Genomic DNA, 19,750 nt, shown 5'->3' on the forward strand with positions numbered 1-19,750 from the left:
AACTGCCAAACTATTTTCCAAAGTGGTTGCACTGTTTTCATGCTGCCACGCTGTGTGATGTGTGAGGTTCCAGTTTCTCTGAATCCTTGCTAATACTTGTTACTGTCTGTCCTTTTGATTTTAGCTATCCTAGTGGGTATGAAAGGCTATCTTGTGATTTTGCTTTGTGTTTCTGTAACAACTAATGACATTGAGTCTCTTCATGTGCTTGTTGTCTGTTTTGTGTATCTTCTTTGGTGAGGTGTCTATTTCAGATTTTGCCTGTTTTTTATTTGGGTTCTATGCCTTATTATTGGGTTTTCTTTAAAATCACTTAGGGATGCTGTTGGTGTCATGTATAAGATATCTTCACCTAACCCACGGTCACACAGATGTACTCCTATGTTTTCAGCTACCAGTTTTATAGTTCCAGCTCTTATATTTGGGTCTCTGATCCATTTTGAGGAAAAAGTTCAAAAGAATCATTTTGCACGTAGTAATTAGTTTCCCAGTGTCATGGGTTAAAAAGATTCAACACTGACTTGCTTCTGTTCTTTGGTCTAAACCAATTATCTATAAATGTGTGCATCTACGTCTGGACCCTCTGTTCTGTTCCATTGATCCATATGCCTATTTTTATCAAAAACTTTTCAAAAATATTCTTTATTAAGTCTTGAAATTTGATTTATCGGAACACCATCCTGTCAGTCATTTATTTCAAACCAATTAAGGTGGGCCAGGGGGATACTTAGAAGATTTGGCACGTGGAAGGGGACGTTTCTCCCCCGTGCCGTAGTCATGCAGCAGCATTTATTTAGCTTCAACTGTGTGATAAGACATGGTGCCAGGTATTAAGTCTCATAGATGCTTCATGAGCCCTGGGGGCAAAAACGGCGTCCCTGCTGCAAAGTGGCTTGATGGAGGAGTTCATGAATCTATTTCCTGAGTCTCTTTTTTCCCCTCATCACTGGGCCCACAACTGAGGGCATGGCTAAGGTCCCAGGCAAAGTGCAGATGACTGATCTTTTATTTATGGAACAAAAGTTCTTTGAATGTCTACTGGATGAGAGGTCCTGTGCAAAACAGGAGGCATTTTCAGTGAGGACCTCAGACATGGCTCTCTTTTTAAGGGGCTTTTGTTTATGTATGTCACACACATAAAACCATTCTTTAAGGAAAATGATGATTGGTGTCCTGGTATAAACCAAGGAAATGGGAGTGCGTAAGAGGGGAGCCTTTGCGGGGTGGATGACCTCAGAGCTTGACCTTGAAGAAAAAGTGAAGTTCAGCGGCCAGAGGAGAGGAGACAGAACAGCATTTCAGGCAGAAGAAGTACCATGAGTGCACGCAGAGAAATACGACAAGGGGGACTTGAGAGTTGTGACCTCAGCCATTCAGCCGACGCTCTTTTCAAATCCTCTTAGGCCCTACATGTCTTGCGGGAAACCCACAGCTGTGTCCCGGGTTCATCTTTGGAAATGCGGCCCCTGACTTGCTAGGTGGTACCTGGCTCGAGCCTGCTCTCGTTTAGAAGAGAGGGCGCTCAGAACAGGGGCTGGAGGGAAAATCACTTAGGTTTTGGGCTGTTGTCTACGTGGGCATCGCTTCTGATTCTGGTCATGAATACCTGGGAGGGCTCGGTCTCTGCTGAGCAGATTGGAATCTGGAAATTTGTCAAACTTGAATGTCATGTAGGAGCTGATCGCTCTGAAGGAATCGATGGCATCTTTGAAAGTTTTACTCCTCCCACAGAAGATGCAGTTCTGTTGCAGAGATTAAGTTTAACAACAGCATGATGTAACATCTGTCAATTTTTTTTCATTAAGTAATTAATGGAATCAACTGGTATCTAGTGATTTCATCCAAACATGTCCGTTTCCTCGATACGTTTTGCAGTGGTTTTGTTTTGGAAAATATAAATCATAGTACTTGGGGGCCTTGGAGTTTCATCTGGGTTTAAGGAAATGTCTCAACAGGGAAGAGATTTTAAGCATTAGCAGGGATGGAACAGAGGCAGCGGAACTGCGGCATCTGGGGGTGTCTTTAAAAATAGTCCCAGGGTTCATCTCCCTGTGACAGTTGTCTTGATCGTAATCCTGGGTTATTTCAAAGGTTTAAATGAAAAGGATGCAACCAGTTGTTGTCCGTTGTTTACTTGTAAGGATTCGGGGAGATGGGCTTATGTTTAAAGAAGGGTGAATTCGTTTGCAAATAAAGTATCAGAGAATATCCCAGTATTCGAAAGCCCTCAGAACTACAAAATGTGCTCCTGAGAGACCTCATACATTTTTCCCGTCCTTGAGACTGACAGGGAGATGGAGCAAACACTTGGGTCATTCCTCTGCCTTGGAAAGGTCTCGCCCGGCGTTCTGAAAGGGACGCCAGGAAGCGGCAGCGTCGGGGTGACCAGATGATCGCCTTGCTTGGCCTCCCTGCCCCCGGAGCTGGCTCGTGTTGTGGCCAGTCCAGCACACGGCAGGTCCCTGCTGGTCATCGTCCACGAGGCAGATCAAGTTACTCCTCGAGGACTCAGTTGGTTTCGTGCTCTTTTGGGTGCTCTGAGATTTTGCTATAAACAGCTATGTTCATAAAAGATACTTTAAATGGTGCCGAAAGGAGAGAGGACAGTTCTTAGTTGGGACAGGGGTCCACGTGGTTGTTGAATTAACTGTGTAATTGACAGCCCATAGGGTGTTTGACAATAGCCCCCAAGGAGATGACTCAGCTCAGAGGTATTCAGTGTGCAGGTGTCATACTGGCATTTTAATTAGAATTGCTGAGTGGGGAAATTTTGTCACGCCCCTTCACACCCCCCTCTCCTGGTCTCTTCTCTCCCCACCCAGCAGCTGCTCAGGGTCCTCCAGCTGCCTTCTCAGTGGTCAGAGGTCTTAGTCTGGAATTCTGCCCTGCCCCCAGCCCCCACAGTGATTGCATCTTATCTGCAGCCGTGGTTAGAGCTGCTGTGAAATTGATGACAGGTGTTAAGAGGAAGATCAGTCTGATGAGGTGACTTGGCATGAAGGGGCAAACGACGGATCGGTTGCTGTGTCCCAGGTGCCACCTTTATTTTTATGTAGGAACCGAATGTATTTACGTGAGCGCGTCTCCAGGTTCTAATAATGTATCTGAAAACCTCACTGAGTTGTTGGCGTGGTTAAGTGGGGGTTGATTGAGGAGCTGTACTTTTCGGAACTGGTTGTGAACTTTGGTCGTGTCTATAATTTAAATAGAACTAATGTAAAGTTGAAAAACATAATTTCACGTGATTTTTGTTGAAACATAGACACAATTCTGTTTCAAAGCTTTTCCAGTAAAAGCTAGAATTTTAAAGCACAGTGGAACCTGTTTAAAACGTTGGGGAATAAAGGAATAGGACCTTGATCCTATAGTTACAGGCTCCCTGTGTCAAACAGGCTCATTTTTTTAAGGAAAACGTATTCATTTGTTTATTTTTGTGGGGGGAGGTAATTAAATCTATTTATTTACTTATAGAGGAGGCGCTGGGGATTGAACCCAGGACCTTGCACGTGCTAAGCATGCGCTCTACCACTTGAGCTATACCCTCCCCCCAAACAGGCTCATTTTATGTCTAGTTCTGATTTTAGGACTCAGCACATAAGAACTCATGTATGGTGTAGCTGTTATAATAGTTCAGAGTAGTTGCCCTGATTTGTCTTGTGACATCACTGGATTCACCTATTCACATCAAAATTTTGTTTCACTGACTAGCTTATTATTATTTAAAATTAAAAAAACTAAAAATTTTTTATTGACGTATAATCAGTTAGTGTGTCACTTCTGGTGCACAGTATCATGTCCCAGTCATGCATGTACATACATATATTCGTTTTCATATTCATTTTCATTAAAGGTTATTACAAGATATTGAATAGAGTTCCCTGTGCTATGCAGAAATGTTTTAAATCTATTTTTATGTATAGTGGTTAGCATTTGCAAATCTCAGACTCCCAAATTTATTTATTAGAGATGTTAAGTGATTGGTACCCCCACGTTCCCTAGCTTTTTTCTTCCTTTTGCCCAAATTGTGAGAAGGTGAATGGGAAAGAGGTAAGCATAAAAATGCCAGGGATTGGCTCCTTCTCTTTTTCTTATGTGATGACTGAAAACTGCTCTTGATAGAGTAGGTAGCACTTACAGTGATTTCTTGAAGTGGTAAGTGGTTCAGAGAAAGGTTTATGTGGATAATGAACAAGGGAGTTACTGGGAAAACTTTTAAAAGGAGGGTTTGCCCCTCAGTGATGGGTTTCCGTCCTAGGCAGAAACATTATTTAGTTGCACGTAAAAATACTACCCCTCTTGGTGAAAGGGGGTGGGAAGGGATAAATTGGGAGTTCAGGATTTGCAGATACTAACTGCTATATATAAAATAGATTAAACAGCCAGTTTCTACTGTACAGCTTAGGGAACTATATTCAATATCTTGTTGTAACCTACAGTGAAAAAGAATATGAAATATGTATGTATATGTATGGCTGAAACATGGTTCTGTACACTGGAAATTGACACAACATGGTAAACTGACTGTACTTCTATTAAAAAAAAATAAAAACTGCAAAACAAAACACCCCCTCCTTGAGGCATGCTAAGCATGCATGAGGTCCTGGGTTCAATCCCCAGTACCTCCACTAAAAAAACATGCCGTTGCTTTTTAAAGACTACGTGGAGTGCATAATGCTGATGCCTTTGTTAACCAGTTTGTTTGACATTGTAGTGTGGGGGTTGTTTAGACCACATCTTTAATGAAAATTAGCTCAAAAAAACAGTGGGCAGATATGAAATCATTAATATGCACAATCATACTTCCGAGTTTATTTTTCTCTTTCAATTACATTATTCATAATTGCTCAACACCAAGACCTATACAGCTCTGCAGGTGACCAAAAAACCTGCAAGACACATGCAGAAATTGATTTTTGTGTCTTCCTGTGGACAGAAGGGAAGAAATGGCAGAAAAGGTAGACCCAAATCAAACCAAAGTGAACTAGAACCAGTCACCCAAATCCTGAGCAAATTGTTATAGAAAAGGGCTTCATGCTTTTAAATGTCTAAAAATTGAAATAAACTTTGTTTATAATGATTCATATGACAGTGGTGAAACTGTATAGAAGAGGATAATAAAAATTGCCTGGGTGAAACTTAACACAGATACCCCCAAATCTTAAAATGTTTATCAATGATACAGATGTTTTAATTTTATTTAATGACCTATAGTTCTGCCTTGTATTGAAAGGCTAGAGAAAGCTTTTTGTTTGTTTGTTTCTTTCTTTCTTTCTTTTTTTAGGTGGCGGGAGGTGATTAGGTTTATTTATTTATTTTTAGAGGAGGTGCTAGGGATTGAACCCGGGACCTTGTGTATGTTAAGTGTGCGCTTTACCACTTGAGCTATACCCTCCCCCCATTTTTTTAATTGATGGTAGATCATTACCCTGAAAGCTTAAAAGAGAGATCTTCTATGTCAAAGAACTAGTCAGGTCCAATGAGTAGACAGATTATTTGAAATGTTTAGGGCCAACAGCGAGTTGTTTAAAATTCTTCATTATTTTTAAAGTTTTTAAACATTTTTTTCTTGATTTATAATCATTTTACAGTGTTGTGTCAAATTCCAGTGTAGAGCACAATTTTTCAGCTATACATGAACATATATATATTCATTGTCACATTTTTTTCTCTGTGAGCTACCATAAGATCTTGTATACATTTCCCTGTGCTGTACAGTATAATCTTGTTTATCTGTTCTACATTTTGAAATCGCAGTCTATCTCTTCCCACCCCTGCCCCCTTGACAACCACAAGTTTATATTCTATGTCTGTAAGTCTATTTCTGTTTTGTATTAAATTTTAATTAAATTAAAAAAATTAAGTATAGTTTATTTACGATGCTGTGTTAGTTTCAGGTGTACAGCAAAGTGATTCAGTTACACATACAAGTATTCTTTTTCATATGCTTTTCCACTGTATGTTATTACAAGCTGTTGAATGTGGTTCCCTGTGCTGTACAGTAGGGCCTTGTTGTTTATCTGTTCTGTATATAGTAGTTTGTATCTGCTAATCCCAAACTCCCAATATCTCCCCACTTTCCCCTTTGGTAACCGTAGTTTGTTTTCTGTCTGTGGGTCTGTTTCTGTTTTGTAAATAAGTTCATTTGTATCATTTTCTAAGATTCCACATACAATGATATTATGTGATATTTGTCTTTCTCTGTCTGACTTGCTTCATTTAGTGTGATAATCTCTATCTCCATTCATGTTGCTGCAAATGGCATTATTTCATTCCTTTTTAAGGCTGAGTAGTATTCCATTCCAACCCCCCCCCATCATTTTGAATTGGGAATTTTCTCCAGATATATGCCTGCTCATTATTTTATTCATTAATACCTTAAGATGTATGATGTATATTTTTATTTTATAATTAAAAACCAGTGAAGGAGATGAATTATGTGTGGCCTTAATGCTGACCTAACATATTGCCTGGAAAAAAGCATGACCACCTTTTTTTATTACATCAGATAAGGATATTTCTCCATTATATTTACCTGTTCTGATCATGAATTTATGGTAATTTAGAAGAGTCTAAGCTGTGGTTTTATTCTGTCAGAGCTCTTGAAGAAATGGTACTGAAATAAGTTTGTAGTAAACAACTGTTCAGAAAAGTCAGCTACCTAAGCAAATACATGGTTTTTCAGCGTTTCTGTGCATTCTTAAAGCATCAATTTACTTATCAATAATTGATAGGGTAACATATTCATAGATTATTTCTATTTATTTTTTGAAGTAGGACTTGTGAGGAGCTCTTGCAGGAGAATGTGGTTCCCTGTTTTTCCTGAGTGTATTTGTTTGAAGTAAAAAAGAAAAAAATTGCCTTGAAAAGCACTGTAACTCGTCATTTTCCCTGAAGCTTTTTCCCTTCTCTTTACCCCATCGTATAAGGTGCTGAGGTGCTCTCACTGGGGACGAGCCTTCTTTGATTATTTATGTGCCTTTCTAAAGATAGTGGTTGTTTCCAGAAGACTGTGTCCTTCAGGTGTAGGGCTGTGGGTCCTTGCTGTGCCTGATGGTTTTGCTTTGTGCTGCTGTGCAGGAGGGCGTGCATTTTACCCCAGGTTCACTGATTCAGTGGCCTCTGTTTGCTTCCCCGACTCCCCGGCCCCGCCCCCGGCCAAGGGACCTTTCCTCCCTCGTTGCTGACAGATTGGACCTTAGGTGGCTGTCTCTGTGTTTTGCTCAAGAAGGTTAGCATGGCCTCTGTGCAAGGATGACAGATTCATGAAGCATTCTGTATTTTTCTTTGGTGACCAAAGGGGAAGAGGGAGGAAGGGATAAATTAGGAGTCTGGGATTGACAGGTACACATTACTGTATATAGAACAGATAAACAACAAGGACCTACTGTCTAGCAGAGGGAGCTACATTCAATATCTTGTAATAATATGTAATGGAAAAGAACCTAAAAAAAGTGTATATGTACATGTAACTGAATCACTTTACTGTACACCTGAAACCAACATTGTAAATCAACTACACTTCAATTAAGAAAAATGATAATCCAGAAGCTTTTATATTGGTCAGAGATATACATCCGCACTGTGCTTGGATGCCTTCAGTGGCTGTCTTCGCTTTGCTCAGGGGAAGTCGGGGCTCCTTAAAGAAAAGCCGCCCTCCACGCCCAGCCCCCCTTCCCCCCTCCTTCCTCCCCATCCTTGTTCCTGGTTTCATGGCTGCATTCCTTCCTGAGAACTCGCTCTACAGGTGCAGGCACCCTCGCCTTGTCTCTTGATTCTGGCTCTTTCCCCCCACCTCCCTCCTCCCTGCACCCAGAATACTCCCACCCTCGTGGGAGGACTTCTTAGACCTCAGACTCCCGTCCAATTTGTGTCATCCCAGACTGCAGGCTTCTAGTGGTGGCTCACCCTTCTTCTTCACCTTTGCACCCTTTGAAGCCATCGATGCCCTGACATGTGATGCTCGGCAAATATCTAGTGACCTAAACTTCAGCTACGTTGTAGCAGTAAGTTGAAATATGGGAAGTAACATTTTTGTGGAATTTGTCTAGATTCACATCAACCGCTAGAGGCAGACTTTAGGGAAAAATGCATCCTTAAACATTAAATATGCAGCTCATTGATGACCTCATCTTCACGTCCCCCCCCCCCCCCGTGTTGGTTGATTTCTAGTTTCATGCCATTGTGGCCAGGAAAGATGCTTGAAATCCTTTCTATCCTCTTAAATTTGTGGAGGCTTCTTTTGTGTCCGAGTACGTGGTCTTGCCCTTAGAGAATGTTCCACGTGCACTTGAATGTGCATTCTGCTTCTTTGGGATCTAATATCCTAAAAATATCAATTAAGTCCAACTGTTCTGTTGTGTCATTTAGTTGACCTTATCTTCCAAGTTGGATTTGATTTAACCCATGTAAGATCAAACAGTTACAAGTTAACACAGAATAAAAATTTTAGGGTAGTATTTTGAACAGTTAAGCCATTTAGAGAGTACAGACTTGGCATAATCTGCTCTATTCTCTGTCACAAATAAAACTGGAAAAATCGCCTGTGTCATCATCACCAGGGGCTTCTTTAGAATCTGCCTCCCCAGCGCCCGCCCCCATGTACTTCCTTTCCTTTCCTTAGGAGACCCTTCTTCAGCAAAAGATCGGTGCCCTCTAGGGGTGAACTGCCGGTACAGCGCAGTCCACACTTCTAAAAAGCCCTGGAAAATTCTGGGAGCATTGTATGAGGTACAGAAAATGATGCTTCGTCCTTGTTATGTAATTCAAGTTATATAATTTAATCCCAGAGTCTCTCAGAGTGCTTCCACTTGGCTTCTCACGCCCTCTGGCACTATTTATTCAGACAGCTTTTTTGCCCCACAGGGAGAGCGCATACCCAAAATGAGAAGAAAGAATGTTTTATTAAAAAGTGAATACGGAAGAGTCAGACTGTTGGCTGTAGTTCATGTAGTCATCTGTGGAGGCCAAGTGTCTATGACTCAGACTTTGGACCAAATAAAAGGCTTTTCTGTGTCAGCTTAACTGTTTAATTCCTCCCTTTTTGCACCCCAGATTGATCACATGATCAGCTATTTCTCATGAACCCCAGTTGTTTGCACCCGGCTCACCCATTCATTACCACTCCTTCCCCATAATGTTGATTTTTTAAATTTTTAATTAACATTCTCTTTTAGCCCATTCTTTTTTGGTGAGGAAGATAAGTCAGTATTGATAAAACACTGATAGGGGTCAGGTACCTAGAAATAATCCCTTTTGGATGTATTTCTGTTTATTATTGTTAGTAATGGGGATGTTTGTTTTATGTAGGATGGTAGAGATGGTAATAATGATATCTTACATTTGTGTAGCATTTTTTTGTATATGGTATTTCTCTGGACCCTTGGAATAGTCACTTAAGACAGGAAAAAATAATCCACATTACATGATAACCAATGACTCCAGCTTTTTTAAGCATTACAGAAGTTAAATTAGTCTATTTCTGTACTTTTTTCCCCTAAAATTCTTAAGAAATCAAGCCACAAAGCTTAAGAGCAGCTTTTCCTTTTTACATATTTTCTTGAAAGTTGACACATTGATTTTTTTAAACAATGACAATTTTATTTTTAGATCCTAGACGTTTTGTTCTGTAGTTTGAACTAGAGACCTTCAGTTCTCAAACTTCTATTTTGCAGATTTTCAAAATTTATTTTGCAGACAGTTGAGGCTCAGAGAGTTTGGGCAGCTCGTGTCAGTTCATGGGACTGGAACAGAAGCAAGGCTAAACTCCTAATTCTTTTCCCCCCAAAACATGTTTTCTCTTTTCCTTATAACTTGGTTTTGCTTAGCATAATCATCTTCTTCTGTAAACATGCCAAATTTGATCTTTATTGTTGCGTACATATGATGGTGGAGGAGGACACTTTGTTGCGAAAAGTTTCCCTGATTCAGATGGTTTGGTTCAGTCTGGCAAAGCGAGTCGTGAAATTGCTTTCCTGTGAAATAAGTGTTCAGATTCACACCCCATCATCATGAACCATCCTGGAGTGAGAAAGACAAAGGAAGTGGATCTGGATTGAAATGTGACTCTGGCAGGAGTCCCGATCGTGTGCCATGTTCCACTGTCCCTCCTTGCATGCGGAGGATGTCCGATCTGTACAATGAAGTCGTCTGTTTTGAGAGATGAAGCCGCTGGCTGAGGGTTGGGAGCTGCATAATACGTTTCTACCAGTGTGATCTCTCGTGGCCATGTTTAGGCTCTTAGAGTGAGTCTGCTTTCTGGGCACACTGGAGACACAGAGGAGGACAGAGATTTAGATGCACTGATGTGTGTGAAGTTCACGAGCTCAGCTCTCTAGCCTTGTTTTTTTAGTCAAGGTATAATTGACAGATAATGTTATATTGGTTTCTGTTGTCGAACATGATGATTTGGTATTTGCATACATTCAAGATGATCAGCACAAAAAGTCTAGTTACCACCCATCACCAGACAGAGCTAACTTTCAGGATTTATTATCTTGGCATCTTTCGAGTACATGCTACAATGTTGTTGACTGCAACATTGACCATGCTGTACATTACGTTCCTGAGTATGTGCTACAGTGTTACTGACTATAGTCACCATGCTATACATTATATTCCCATGATTTATATTTTATAACTGAAAGTTTATACCTTTTGATCCCTTTCACCTGTTCCACCCACTCCCCACCTCCCTTCCCCTCTGGCAACCACCATTCTGTTCTCAGTATCTATGTTGTTTTGTTTGCTCATTTGTTGTTTTTTAGATTCCACTGATGAGTGAAATCCTATGGTATTTATTCTTCTCTGACTCTTTTCACTTAGAATAATTCCCTCAAGGTCCATGTTGTTGCAAATGGCAAGATTTCATTTTTAACGGCCAAGTAATATTCCATTATATATGTGCACACCACATCTTTATCCATTCGTCCATGGGTGGACACTCTTCTGCCTTGTTTTTAAGTAGCCCTTGGCCTTATAAATTCAAGCTCATGGCTTGGGATGAGACTAAGTGAATTCTTACAGTGTCTATATGTACATAGAAAATTAAGTATTAGCAGTCATTTCATTAAGTTGATTATCTGCATGCATGTGTCTCATGAATATATATCATAGACATGTTTCTGAAAACATCCTTGGAAATTGATTCATCTCTGAAATATAATTGAATACTTGAGGGGGTTATCATTTAATGGTATTTACTGAGTAGAAAGTAAATATTTAATGGGAGGAATAATCTCTTTGTAACTTATTTGGATATTTATGGATTTTCAAAATCAGTATTATTTAAAATGTGTTATGATATGGTTTTTTTTTAGAAAAATGAAGTATTTTTTAAGCTTTCTACTTACTTACATATTTATCTTATGACACTGAAGAATCAGCTGATCTTCCTTGGGAATTAGGAAATCAAAATAAAAATGTCATTTGTGAAGATGGGGACACTTGGTTAAAAGTAATTTGACTCAGTTTGTTTTGCTGGCCATTTTATAGGTACTGTTGACACTAGCTGTTACTTAGAGGTCTTGAGCCTGAGTTTAATACTTGTGTTATTTATAGTTAATGATGTGTAGATGGATAATTAAACATTAAATTCATTGAATATTAAAAAGTTCTGTGACTTATTCCAAAACACAGGGTAATAAGAGCTGGTGAATTTGATATGAAACACTTAAGGGAATTTTTTCTTCACTAATCAAAAAGTATTTCCTGACCATAAAAGATAGCAGAAAATATAGTCAGTTAAAATGATAAAGTTTAGTGGTATTTTTAGAATTGGAAGACTTAACCATCAAAGACTTGCTTTCAGTTTTTATTAGGCCCTTTCCTGCTGGTTCTTTTGTAGTCAGAGCGTTTTGATCATATTTTGGACACTGACTTCGTGCTGTCTATTTACTTGACATTTTGCAAGGGCAGAGAAGTTTGACTCAAACCTTCCGAGTGTGCCGTGCAGACAGGAAGCAGCTAGGGCTGTTAGCGGAGGGAGGGACCCCTAAATTAGGAAGCCCACCGAAGTGTGGGTCCTTGCTGCCTGCCGTGAAAGACTTCACGCAGCAGAGGCAGAGGGGCGAAGTGAACAGCTGCGTGTTGCTCAGACGCGGAAATGGACGGAAAGCGCTGGAGGGAGGAAGGGGCGCTCCAGCGGGGAGCCGTCCGCCCAGATGCGCAGCAGGGACGGCTCCGGCCCAGGTCGGGCCGCGTGGGCTTCTATGGGAGGCTTGCACCTTCAGGTTCCTGCTCCTGGTGTGTGACGGAGCCAGTCACTCCTTGCGTGGGCTTTTCCGGCTGTTGTCACGGCAACCGTCACCTGTCATGGTGCTGGTGGGCGCGTCGTTCAGCAGCTGATACGTTACAGGGAGCGTATAATGAGGCTGAAGGTCCCCTGGACGGCAGATCCTCTGCCATCTTGGCCTCCGTTCTAACCAGCTCTGGCTTCTTCTCAGCAGCTGTCTCCTGAGACTTAGATAAGAGTAATTGGTTTCTAGTCGAGGGAGGGGCTGGGGGATGATCCTGGGGGCAACAGCCTTGGTAATAAAAAAAAAAGTTATTTTTAATCAGAATGCCTACAATCTGGTGGACCCAGCATCCCCCTCAAAACAAAGAAAAAATAAATCTCCAAAGATTCTGTTCAGCCGTGAAGGTTCTAAAGAGAAACGGAGGAGTGGTCTCAGCTCATCGTTGAGTAGGAGGTCAGAGTTGTCGCCATCCCCCAGGGCCTGCAGGCTTGTCCTCGTCAACGGCTTGAGCCTGCTCTTCTGTGACTCAAGGCGGCCTGGAGACGTCAGCTTTTCTATAACCAAGAGGCAGAGGTTGGGTGGAGGGGGACGCCGACAGGGTCCTGTTTCCTTTCGGGGCTGTGCCCGTGTGATGCAGGTGGGATTCTGGTCTCTGCTCTTTCTAGACCACTTCTGAGAGCAGCACAGAGTAATGCAGCCCAGAATCACTCCAAGGGGAGAAGGTGGAAACGGGCCAGCCCATGGGGGGAAGGCCGTCCTGCCAGGCTGCTCGGACAGCTGTCTGTCTGGCAGAACCCTCACGGTGGGCTGAGTGTTCGCAGGAGGTGTCCCCGTGTGGCAGGCGGAGCGGAGCTTTGGGGAAATCTTTGGTGATTGGAGCTCTAAACTCGCAAGGTTAAACCAGGCCTGTGGAACGGAGGGAGGGGCTGTTATTACAGGTTGAGTGTTAACTTTGTGCTGTTGTCAACGTGGTTGTGAAAACCCTCCAACACAGAACATTTATGTTGTGCAGAGGAACTTTAGACAGAGTTCTTACAACCTCACATACATGAATGTAAAAAAAAAATCTTAATTTTGAAATAATCATAGATGCAACAGAATTTTTAAAAAATAGTGTATGAAGTCATGTACCATTTGCCCAGCTTGCATCTGTGGATTTTTAAGGTGTGGAGTGTGTACCTGTGGCATCCTGGATCTTGGGGCCCAGAGAGAAGGAAGACCAGCAGGGCGTGGGGGTAAAAACTCACCCCTCTTGCTCAGTGGCGCTGGTTACTGTCTAAGGAATCATGATTAAGGCCAAGGCATTGCTTATGTTTTAAAAATCGTAACTCCAGGTCATTGTCCAGGCTTTTATTTATTCTGATGTGTTAAAAAAAAGTAATAATTCTACTTGTCTTTATGTATGACTCCTCTGATATTGACTTTATTTAGTTTTTAATTTTTATTTTTTAAGTAGTAGGAGAATAAAATATTTTTTTTTCTTTAAATCTTTTCTCTTTTTTTCATCTGTGTTGTGTAGGTTTCTGTATGTAAATCCTGTACAAGCTTTTTTGTTTTTTGTTTTTTTTTTGGACGTTTTAGAAAAACTGAAGTATATAGTCAGTTACAATGTGTCAATTTCTGGTGTACAGCATCATGTCTCAGTCATGCATGTATATATATAGATTCCTTTTCATATTCTTTTTCATTCTAGGTTACTATAAGATATTGAATATAGTTCTCTGTGCTGTACAGAAGAATTTTGCTTTTTTCTCTATTTTATGTAAAGTAAATATTTGCAAATCTCGAACTCCCAGTTTATCCTGAAAGTGTTTTTAAAATCACTGGGTGAATGATCCCACAAAGAATGTTTTCTCCTCGTCCTCTTTCTTGTTTGAGTGTTAAGAATGATCCTGGGTTCTAGTACCAAACGTTTTAAATTGCTTTTCTCTCTGTAGGTTCGAAAACACGTGAACGACCTCTACGAAGACTTAAGGGACGGACACAATTTGATCTCTCTTTTAGAGGTTCTTTCAGGAGACACCTTGGTAAGTTTTAAAAGTTCTTAGTTTATCTTGAAGAATGTGTCATCCTCTTTGCCCTCCGACTAGTGGGTTTTCAGCACAGACTGTTCAGATTTTTGCAGCATTTGTCTTTTGAGCTGTGAGTTCTGCCTGTGAAAAGAGTTCTGGTTTAGATCCGTAAGCTGCTCCAGACGTCAGATGACGTGAATTTGGGAGATTGAGACACTTTGCTTACCTGGCTTATATAATCAGTTCTGTAATTGAAATACTCCTTTTGTTCTGATTTCATTTTTTAACTTTGGATTTTTGGTTTGGTTTGTTTTGGTTTTGGCTTAGCAGAAGTTGGATGCATACTATAACCACCTGTTAAAAGACTCACAAATGGAAACAAACACGGCTTTCTGAGAACACGGTCTAACCCCCTCCACAGGTGCCATCTCGTTCTGCTGTGAACATGACCCCCCCTTCTCGGTTACCTGCCCTTCATTACGTTCTGTTCATGCTCTCCTTTTCATTTGTGGTCTGTCTTGTGTCTCTGCTGTCCTATCTTCTGTCTGTTATATTCATTAGCCAAGGGAGCGAGATTTTTTGAAGACCTTACGATTGGTGAGTGCCACAGAAGCATGCGAATATGAGCAGCATGAGGATGTGGAGGATGAGGATAAGGGGGTAGGTGTCGCCCCCGTAACTCGACTAACCTAGCGGTTACTGTGCGGTGAGCGCTAACGCGATGGAGATTAACCCACGGGTTCCGGCTCCTTTGTGAAAAACTATAGAAAGGACCCAAACCCACAGTGATGTGGATGTGTTTGTGTGTGTGCCAAGAAATTGGACCAAGGAAATATTTTCTCTTTAAAGTTGATTTTTATAGATTACCTGGGCACTGCATGATATTTGAACATATGTGCTTGAATTATATATAGTTTTTAGCTAAGCAATTTTACGAACATTTTCTAGAGGATGGAACTGTTACAATCAGCCGGCTGATTTTTACGCCGGTCTGTTCCACTGCTGGAATTGAGACATCAAACATATCTCTTGCTTTATTGGAAGGAACTTATGGGCATTTATTTAACATTTAAGATTATGTTTTAAATCCTACCTATTGGCAGCAGGTAGTGGATGGACATCCTTTACCTATCTAGTATGCATCGTTTTATTTTTTTGCTGGGGGTGGGGGAGAGATTTTAAATGCTAGCGCCCCCTCCCCAGAACTCCCAGAGCTGTTTAATCCACGTGACATTCGGCTGACACAACCAATCTTCGCGAGACAGGTGTACTGCTTTTGTCATTATGTCCCCAGTGCCCGGATTCCACTGGAATTTGAGCTTTTATGGACGCAGTGGGGAAATTCATCGCCATTGTTTCCTCTGTTATGTGGAACTTGTTTTCCCATTCTTTTCCTGCCGTCTGTTTTATGAGGGCTGCCTTTGGCTTCAGCAGACGATTCATGTTTGAGTAGCTAAGCTGTCAGTTTTCTTTTTTCTCCCCCCACCCCCCTTTGGAAGATCTTATGTGGTAAATTTCAGCTCCATTCTTTGTATTTTTGTTAAACATCTTCTCAGCTCTGTTTCCTTCTGTTTTCCTTTCACTAATGTGTAACATTTCTTAAGGGAAACAGCACCGAGGGAAAGAATGATGGTTTGTCAGTTTTCCTGAGACCACAGATAACCATGCCCATCCCCAAGCAGGGTCAAACCAGTAGAGTCCCCCTGATTTTGTAGAAAAAGCTAAAATGAAATAAAGAGGAAATATATTATATGGCTTTAATTGCTTTTCTCTCTTCCTCTGTCATGGCTAAGTATAAAACTCCACTGTCTTTCTCCTTCTTGGTGATTTTTATACTAACTGCATGCTACTTTATTTCATTTTCATTAACATGCCATACATATATAATTACAAAACACCGTCTCGATAATAGTTGGTTTGTTGAGAAGGCAGAATGGGGGATGGTGTTTAATCCTTTTTGTGTCTCCATAGCTAAATAACTGTAGGCTAGAAACATAGTATAGTGAATATAGAAAGTCTGTATGTAATATGGTATTTTCTCTTCTCCCTGTATTTAAATAAAACATTTGGAATAAATTAGCATCTGTTTAAATATAACCTATTCAGAAACGTCCCCAGTTTAGGTTCAATTTCTGATAATACAAAAAAATTTTTAAATATCTCTAAAAAATTTAGTGGATTTATCTAAACAGAGTAAATGCTCTTTTGGCATATTAAGATGGGCAAACAGTCTATCTATATAGTGATATACTGTGTTATATATAATATATAACGTATACACAGCATAAGTATGCATAGCATGTAGCATGGTCAGTGGCATCAGAAACTATGGTGTGTTTTATACTCTGCATTTTTCTATTCTTAGCCCAGAGAGAAAGGTCGGATGCGCTTTCACAGACTACAGAATGTACAAATTGCACTTGACTATTTGAAACGACGCCAGGTATGACGTTTTTCAAAGATTATAATCAAATAAACACACGTGACTGAATAAGTCTGCACAGAACTGTGCCAGGGAATGAAAAGGTTAAACCAGATTGTGAATTATAATCCTTAAGCCTGTGCTTTTGTGAGACAGAGATTTTTAAATGTTTTTTAAACATTTGTTCCAAAGAAGAGGAAGTTAATAGCAAGTGTCAACCCAGAGGAATTATAAGTGGCCCCATTTCCGTCTGAATAAGGGCTGCTGATTTTCTGTCTGTGGAATTGGAATGCTGTTTGCCTAGGACGTTCATGGCATTTTAGTAGCACCGGAATGTTAGGAATGTCTATGAACAGTTCTTAGTGGTGGGGAGGCAGTATTTTTTATACGCAGTTCATTGAATTACCTTATTTTTATAAAAGAGAGTTTCATGCTTTTAAGGAGACTTTGTGTGTGTATTTTCAATACTTAGTAGTGAGGAGGCACTCACTTATTTTGTATAAGTAGCTACCACTGTAATTTAGAAGTGGTTAAAATTGGAGCCATTCTGACAACAGCCTCCAGCTGGCTTGAGGTTTCAGAAGAAATCACGGAGAAGAATGAATACATTGCAATGTACGATGAACTGTACCTTGAATGAAAGGTATTAGGCCTGACCTTGATTTGGTAGCACTGTGGCTCATAGTGGTACAAGCCAAATGATTGGTAATTTTCAGTTAGTAGAAAAAAGGAGAGAAGTTCAGGAGAATTCAGAGTTACTGAAAACAGAAACCAGAGGTGGTAACAGTTCTGCTTTTTAATGGAGTAGGAAGGAAAGAAGGGAGGGTGAGGAGGAGGACGAGACAGAATGTTACTAGTGCTTGTTTGTGAACAGCAAAGTGTTTTTAGTTATTACGTTGTAGCAAATACACAGCGCTTATATTTTAAATGTTACTGGTATTTGCCTTACTCTTGTTGATTCTCGTGCAAGTTTCCAGAAGGATTAATGGTTAATTATGTCTCCTTGTTGAAATATTTTTGGCAGTGATTTGCCCAGGCAGTAAAATGTTGGGTATCATTGTCTTTAATTCATGGGATTTAATTCATTTCCCAGAAAGTAAATGGTGAATATCATCATTACATTTATGTACCTGAATGCATAATTTAACATTTGATGAGCTTTAAGTGCAATTGTTATATTATTTTTAAAGCTTTGAACAGTCTTCCAAAAATCCAGGGGCTTATCTTGGTAACAATTGATGGTAGGCAAAATGAATAATAATACTAGGATTTTTTTTTTACACTTTTTGTGACAGAAGTGTGAGAAAATAGTTAAAATTATTTGATGATTCAGAATAGTTTCCTACTTAATTGTAAAATAAAAATTATTTTCAAAAGACAATTATTTGTAATTTTAAAATCTTAAATATTTAGGACTTCGCACTTGAGTGGTATTTTTGTTTTGACAAGTGAGTGTACATTTAATACTTGCTGTAGAAGACAGACCAAAATAATACCAATTTTTCCTTTGTGGTTACTCTGTAATTTACAATCTAAAATGAGTGAAGATAAGGGAGTGAAACAGTATTTTAAGGATTACCGGAATTTAAATTATTTGGGTTTTTACTATGCCATTTAGAATCATTTTTATGTAGATGAAGATAGGTCATGTACTGGTTTTAAAAACAGTCTGTTTTATCTCTTCTTCACATACAAAACAGGTGAAATTAGTGAATATTAGAAATGATGACATAACAGACGGAAATCCCAAATTGACTTTGGGATTAATATGGACAATAATTTTGCACTTTCAGGTAAGCCCACTTTTCTGAATTGTCATTTCTTTTAGCCTCTCGTTGCTTGTTGAAAAGTGGTTTGTATGAAGGGTGAATTATGACTTTGCATCCAGCAGAAGAAAATACATTTCAGGCTTTGTTTCTTAAACAACGTATTTGTATTGTTCCTTTCAATGAATGACTCGCTGCTTGTGAGCTTGGCACCCCAAAAGCTTAAAATGTTTTTAGGACAGTCCCTGTTATCTCAAAGTTGAAAGACAAAAGGTTTTTTTTTTATTGCACGAAGACACCTTTCTTTTGCTTACTGGACAGTATCGCCTGACTTAGGTACGTAAAAATTTCAATTTTTATTTAGAATGGTTTTCATTGTAGTTTCTCAACTATGTCAACCATTTTCTGCTAGTTTTGACAGACACTAGATGGCAGTAGAGTTCTCGTAAAGCACTTTCCTGACTTAGAACTATGCATGTTTCGTGTAGAGGCGCACTTTCTCAAGCTAGATTTAAGGAGAGAAAAAGGAAATTTATTAGCAATGAATTATTATCTAATAAACCAGGGCCAGTTTTGATTTCTGGTTTTTATAAAATGATGCATTAAAAAATCATCTTCATTTGATTCAAGATGAGTCCTAATTTTAGAACTTGCTGTAGTTCCTTGACCGCCTGCCTGACCACAGGACATTGTGTGTGCAGCGCATGGGGCCTGGCCCGTAGGACGTACCCAGTGTGTCTGACTCATTGACTGCTGTGCAGGAGGGCCTGCAAGGAGGAAGAGAGAACTTGCCAGCTTCCAAAAGGAGCTGGTGTTTTGAATCAGCTCTTGGAAGGAGTAAGACTTACTTCTTATTTTTTAAGAATCTGACTGGGATACTGGGTTTATAGGAGAATGGTGGAAAATAATATACCTGGGGCTCATTAGGGAACAGGATAAATCTGACAGGTGTGGAGAGTTGCAGGAAGCAGCGTCTTGGCAGGTTCCCAGACCTGGAAGTCAGAGGTAGCAGGAGACCAGGTAACCAGGGGTCAGCTGGCCAGGCGACAGGGCAGCCAATACAGGTGAGTGTCAGCTCAGCCGGGCTTCTGACGTCTGGAGATCCGGTACCAGGAACTGGAGGAGGACCCCGAAGGCCGGTGGGTCCTCATTCCTGGAGGACCCCCATCCTGAAGGGCCCTGGGGCCCTGAGCACTGACCAGGGCAGGGATTTGGGCATCAAGCCAGACCCCAGACCTTGTCACCAGAACTGGCTGCAGACTAAGTAGAACCGGTTCCCAGGGCAGACTTCACGTGGAGTTTCTCAGCCGCTTTCTC

The 19,750-nt window shown here is 40.4% G+C and overlaps 1 protein-coding gene across 17 annotated transcripts in view; it reads left to right on the top strand.

The window, feature by feature from the left end:
* DST (dystonin) overlaps positions 1 to 19,750 on the top strand; it is a 435,317-nt gene that overhangs the window by 198,931 nt on the left and 216,636 nt on the right. For all 17 annotated transcript variants that reach the window (XM_072944761.1, XM_072944766.1, XM_072944764.1 and 14 more), the window contains 3 exons: positions 14,171 to 14,260; positions 16,611 to 16,688; positions 18,368 to 18,460. In XM_072944761.1, coding sequence (XP_072800862.1) covers positions 14,171 to 14,260; positions 16,611 to 16,688; positions 18,368 to 18,460 — 261 coding nt within the window. The remainder of the gene's footprint in view (positions 1 to 14,170; positions 14,261 to 16,610; positions 16,689 to 18,367; positions 18,461 to 19,750) is intronic.

The sequence above is a fragment of the Vicugna pacos genome, chromosome 20 (assembly GCF_048564905.1).
Source record: "Vicugna pacos chromosome 20, VicPac4, whole genome shotgun sequence".
Classification (NCBI taxonomy): Eukaryota; Metazoa; Chordata; class Mammalia; order Artiodactyla; family Camelidae; genus Vicugna; species Vicugna pacos.